Source organism: Suillus subalutaceus (genome assembly GCF_016647625.1).
Source record: "Suillus subalutaceus strain FC151 chromosome Unknown DFJ58scaffold_163, whole genome shotgun sequence".
Taxonomy (NCBI): Eukaryota; Fungi; Basidiomycota; class Agaricomycetes; order Boletales; family Suillaceae; genus Suillus; species Suillus subalutaceus.
Window position 1 is genome coordinate 107,766 of NW_024540412.1, and position 6,000 is coordinate 113,765.

General features: G+C 45.6%; 1 protein-coding gene across 1 annotated transcript; it reads left to right on the forward strand.

Moving 5' to 3' along the window:
- Window positions 1-3,261: 3,261 nt before the first annotated feature.
- DFJ58DRAFT_734028 (uncharacterized protein) lies at window positions 3,262-4,659 on the forward strand (the record flags this gene model as incomplete). The annotated part of the gene is made up of 6 exons (XM_041386396.1): window positions 3,262-3,373; window positions 3,588-3,652; window positions 3,698-3,840; window positions 3,895-4,038; window positions 4,084-4,329; window positions 4,377-4,659. The coding sequence occupies 6 exons, from the start codon at window positions 3,262-3,264 to the stop codon at window positions 4,657-4,659; spliced, it is 993 nt and encodes a 330-aa protein (XP_041237962.1).
- Window positions 4,660-6,000: the final 1,341 nt, after the last annotated feature.

The window sequence follows — 6,000 nt, forward strand, 5'->3', positions numbered from 1 at the left end:
CAACAATGACAAATAACAACAATGACCAAAGCTCATGTTGGTCAGTATACAAATACCTGGTGAGAACGCTGGTCTCACAAATAACAACGGTGACCAAAGCTCGTGTTGGTCAGTAAACACTACGTGGTGAGAACACTGGTCTCACAAAACTGGGTTTCTATCGCGAGAAACTTACGTAATCTCAAGGGAAACACTTTCCCTGCACTTGCCTGGACAGTTCTTACAAAGGAAATGGGCTTTGTAAGCAGCAATTTGTTCAGACTGAAGCTTCTTAGGTGAGAGTTCAATTTGCTCAAGTGGGAGTTCTTGAATGCAACAAGTGGGAGATCTATTTTTTGGGGGAGAATGGGCTCTCCTTATATACATTTTGTGTGGGAATATTATGTAAGTAAAAAGGTGATGTAATGACTTCAGAATGTGAGAAGAATATTCCAAAAACTGGAGCAGAATGTTCTAGCAGGTGCAAAAGAACATTCCAGAATATTCATGGTGGGATAATGACATCATTCTGAGTCACAATGAGTCACTATGAGTCATTATGAGTCATTGGAATGTTCTAGCAAATTCCATGGAACATGACATCATTATGACATCACTATGATATCATATCTTTCAACCAAAATACCTGCAGGAGTATAGGTGAAGTCCTATGACATCATTATGACATCATACCCTGTAGGTACAATTTTATGAAGCATCTGATTAGTCAGAGCATCCTAATAGAAAAGTAAAGTAAAGAAACACTAGAGAAAACAACTCAGAAATAATGGAACAAATAATAGTACACAATACGCGGGCTTTTTAGATAGGTTTTTGTTAGGCTTTGAACTTTTCTCTATGGGTTTCTCTAGCCAAAGTGAATAAGCCAAATGAAAGGCAATACCTTAACCTTCATTTTGCTTCTCATATCAACTAGGTCATTATGTGATTCCCATCTCACATATGACTTTTCTTCAAAACATGGTGGATTCATGAATCACTGAGGGAAAACTGAAACTATTGGACCAAGGTTTGATACCAAGGTATGGGTTGACTAGTCTGAGGACTAAGCTAACAGACTTTGTCTTTTAGGGGGATACCTAGTAGTCATGTCCATGGATGATTCCCAAATCATGCAGGACAACGGAAGGCAATTGGTTCAAGGTGGGTATTCACGGTGAAGACTGATGAAGAGGGCAACATCACCCACCACAAAGCATGCTTTGTTGCACAAGGGTCCACGCAGATCGAGGGTATAGACTACATGGAGACTTTTGCAGCCGTCGCCAAGTATGACACCATCCACATTCTTCTCGCCCTCGCAGCGAAATTTGACCTTGAACTCGACCAGATGGACATTTGGACAGCCTTCCTCAATGCCAAACTCAAAGAAGACATCTACCTCAAACAACCTGCCGGCTTCAAAGATCCTGAACACCCAGGATTGGATATGGAAACTTGAGAAGGTGCTTTACGGGCTGAAACAGGCTGGTTACGAATGGAACCAGATGCTGGACGAATACTTGTGGAAGGAGGGTTTTAAGTTTGTGAGGAGCGAAGCGGACCACAGCCTATATGTCCTCCATGAAGGGGACAAAGTCATATGGTTGGTAGTTTATGTTGACAACATGCTTGCAGCGTCAAACTCTCACAATTACCTGAACACGTTCAAGGCGCAACTCAGATGACGCTTCGATCTCTCAGACCTTGGGCCTGCCCAACACTTCCTTGGCATGCACATCATGCGCGACTGAGAGAAGAGACTCCTTGCAATCAGTCAGAAAGCCTACCTCGAGAAGATCCTCAACAATGCTGGCATGTCACTCTGCAACCCAGTTGGCACACCTATGACACCCGGAGTTGTCTTGCAAAAGGCCACACGGGCTCCAACCACCGAAGAGGCAGCTACCATCGCATCCATCCCATACTGTCATACCATTGGCAAACTCAATTATGCCATGCGTACTACATGCCCTGATATCACCTATTCAGTCTCATGTCTCTCCCAGTACATGGAGAACCCGAGCATTGATCACCATCACCAGCTCAAACATCTCCTTTGATACATCCGTGGGATGACGGACTTAATGCTTGTCTTTGGCTTCGTCAGACGAGGGTCTCATCGGCCACTCGGATTCAGACTATGCTGCAGATCGGGACGATAGCAAGTCCACCAGCGCGTATGTCTACCAGCTGTTTGGTGGACCCATTAGCTGGAAGTTGCAGAAACAGTCTGTTGTTGCCACATCGACTACAGAGGCGGAGTATATTGGTCTCTCGAACGCCTCCTGCAAGGCACTGTACCTAATCCAACTCCTACATGACTTCTGACTTGATCCCGACCTCTATGACCCTGCACTGTTGTATGGGGACAACCAGGCCGGTATCGCACTCTCAAAGAACCCAAAGTTCCACGAGAGAGCGAAACACATTCGTGTCCATTACCACCTCATTCGCAGCCTCATCAACTCCAAGAAGATTGAGCTGCAATACAAGTCCACCTCGCAGATGCTCGCGGACAGTCTGATGAAGGCGTTACCTCGTCCTGCGGGAATCCAACATTGGGAAAGCATGGGGCTCCATTCGCCTGGATGCATCGAGTGCTCTGACGAGCGGGAGTGTTGAGAGTTGATCCATCAGAGCACCTGACCCGGTTCCACTCTCATATTATGCCTGTCCCCCTTATTATGCCTGTCATGTCCTGTCACTTACCTAGTTACAATTATTTTCCTTCTTTCTCTCTACTTAAGACAGCTGGACCCTACAACTGCACCTCAGTCTTTCTTACCATTGACTGAGGTGTGTATAGCATTCTTACCCTTATGATACAAGTCACTCACTAACGTACTTCTATAGGCTCGCGCTATGTTAGGTTCGTACATTAGGAATATAGTCTTTCTTACCATTGACTGAGGCTCGCGCTATGTTAGCTCTCCCCTTCTGACAGTCCTTACATTAAATCCATTTGCCAGTGTGTCACTTGCATTTCATTATGGGATGATGCTTGACAAGGGAGGTGCCTCCAATTCAGACATGTAAGTTGCTAATCGTGTCTCATAGTATCAACCTGATCTGCTTGCAAGATCTGATGAGCAGCAAGCTCGGTATTGTACATTTTATAACGGTATTCTAGATATGATTCTGGTTTCTGTGCAACTCTTGATGAGATGTCGTACAATGAACTTAAACCTTATATCACAATGGTACATTTCTGCATATATGCGCATATATTCATGGATTTGTACAAGACTAATGACTACAAATAACCAGATTAACAGCGCCATGAGCTCACAACGATCCGACAACTTCGCATCCCTCAAACATCCGATGCTCGAGTATATTTTGATGAACTGTAACAGCGATACCCTGCAGCCTCCCATACCAAAGTCATCCTGTAAGTCCAACTGAGGCACGAATCATCCACGATTGGTGCGTGAGCTCTGCCCTCGGAAGTGGCTGGACAAATTTGATATTGATGTCGACTTGTAAGTTCTTGTTTGTATTTCAAGTTCTGGTCACTGACCGTCATATACTCAGAGGAATTCAGCGTCTTCAAGATGGGACTTGGCCTTTACTCTCAACTAATTGGCTGTCATTCCTATATGCAGCTGATGCCATCTACAACAGCGAGGACCCAAACATTGGCCTCTTTCGCAGGCATGCTGGTATCAGAGTATGTAGTATCTTGTCACCTTTCATGTGCTCACAATTTTCCTAGGCATTCCAGCACTTGTACCTAGGTCCTGCTGCTGCAGGATCAGAGGAACATAATGATGACGACAGCAAGCATGGTAGAAGCAAGTCCAAGGCTACCATGTATGGGCTTACAAAGGTAACACCGCAAGCATGGGCTTGGGCCATGTGTGTAGTGCGTGTCTGCTTTTATTTTTGACTGGTGTACTGATTCTCATACAGGACGTGGTTTTCGCTCTCGGCCTGCAACTCGTACATAGTGGGCATTGGGTCATTCAACCTAGAAGATTTCTTTTGGGCTATCCTTGAAACTCTCGATGATCCTGAGGATCCATGCGCAGTAGAGACAATGGCATGGATTAATGAGTATGTGTCTAGGCTAATATCAATGTCTACTAACACAAATTACAGACAAGTTTTCAGGAAACATGCAGCCAAGGCCATGACGGCTGCTGCAGATGACACCGATTCTGACCTTGTGAAAATGCGAGCGAAACGTGCTGCTTGTAAACAAGGTAACACTTTGACATCGGTAACAAACAATGTTGTGCACAGTACCACTACTTCTCCACCCTCAGTATCGGCAGCAGAATGCCCATCATCACCTGCACCACCACTATCTCCACCCAGACTCCCTTCGCAGGTTACACCTTCCACGTCATCACCACCACGCGCCTTGACACCACTATCTGACTCGGAATCAGTTCTCACCCTCCCCAGCTAAACAGCCACCTGCTATACCCACAGCCGTTCTTCCCAAGCCAGTGCCTGTTGTACACAAAAAAGCCAAGCCTGTCCCCAGACCAAAGGCCAAACCAGCACCCAAGCCACGATCCAACACTCACGGGTTCTGCGCATCTCTCTGCTGGTGCTATTCAGGTTGAAGAACCCACTAACGAGGCAGGTGATGCTGGTATTCCAGATGTGAATGCTCCCGTGCCTCCAAAGAAAAAGCCTGTGCCCCATCGTGGTAAAAAGGCTGCCTAGGTATTTTGAATCCTGGTCAGTTTGCCTATTCTGACTCTTGCTTTAATCACACAGGTTTGAACACTGTCACTTGTTGCATTCCACTTGGTCATCTCGCACCCATCATGCTGTACATTACACTCGCACTCACGACTGCTCCCGCACTTACAATATTTCGTTTCTTGCACCATCATTTTTGCTCTCATTGGACCCTTGCTCCTGCTTTTGGACTGGCGTTGGACTTGGTAGACACCCGTGTAGTTTTGCTACTTGTACTGCTTTGTATTGTATGATCATGAAATCCACTGGATTCCATTTGTTGCATTGCAGTGTGCTATCTGTCTGGTATGAGTCATGTAAGCTATGGACAGCCTGCTTGGAACTGGTAAGGCTGGATCAACTTGCAAGGCGCTTCAAGACTTTTTGAAATACATAATTCTGATGGCTTTTGACCAGCCTGGTGCCCATCTGACACGACAGAGAGGCCGCCCACAAGTCATGTTCAGTCTTGGCAAAGTTTGTCAGGCTGGGGGGATCTTGCCATGCCTGGGAAGGTCTTACCGGGCTGCGCCACTTTTGCTGATGCACCTGCCACAATTTAACTGGGTTCTGACACATTATCTGTCTCCTGGCCCTCAACAGTTACAGTAATACCCCCACCTGCTACAAGTCAACCGGATCTGGTGCGTTGTCTGTCTCCCCCCCACCTGCTGCAAATCAACTGCTGTGGTGTTCAAACTCAGGCTAGCCTTGCAGAACCCCTTTTGCTATAAAGGTCAGACCTCCTTAAGGCCACATCATATCCTCCCATTACCCCCCTGTAGAGCCTCAACTCATCCAACTCTCCCATTGTCACAGCGCATTATGTCCAACTCAGCTGATCCAAACCCATTGCCTCGGCCGCTTGCAGTTAACCAGGACCATCCTTTACCTGCTGTCTCAGTGTCATGCATGGTATGGAACTCATGCCATGACATGGATAGATAGGAAGTAACCACAGAGAGTACACTAAGGTGTACCTCATTGTATTATATGATTGGTTCCATTTTGACAGATTTACTTGTATATATATTTCCAGTATGATAGTTTTCATCTTTCTCCTTTTCTTTTCTTTTCTTTTCTGTGGTTTATTCAGCCACCAGTGAGCCACCAAGATGTGTTAGTAAGCATGTCATGTGATTGGCAATATTCTGCTTTGTAAGGATCCTGCATGATTTGTCATGTAGCTTCCATTTGTTTCCATTTGTTTCTATTTGTTTCAGGCTCATTCAGCCACAGAATCCCTCAGTGAGCCACCAGATGTGTTTGTAAGCATGTCATGTGATTGGCAATAATCTGATTTATAAGGATTTGTCATGCTTT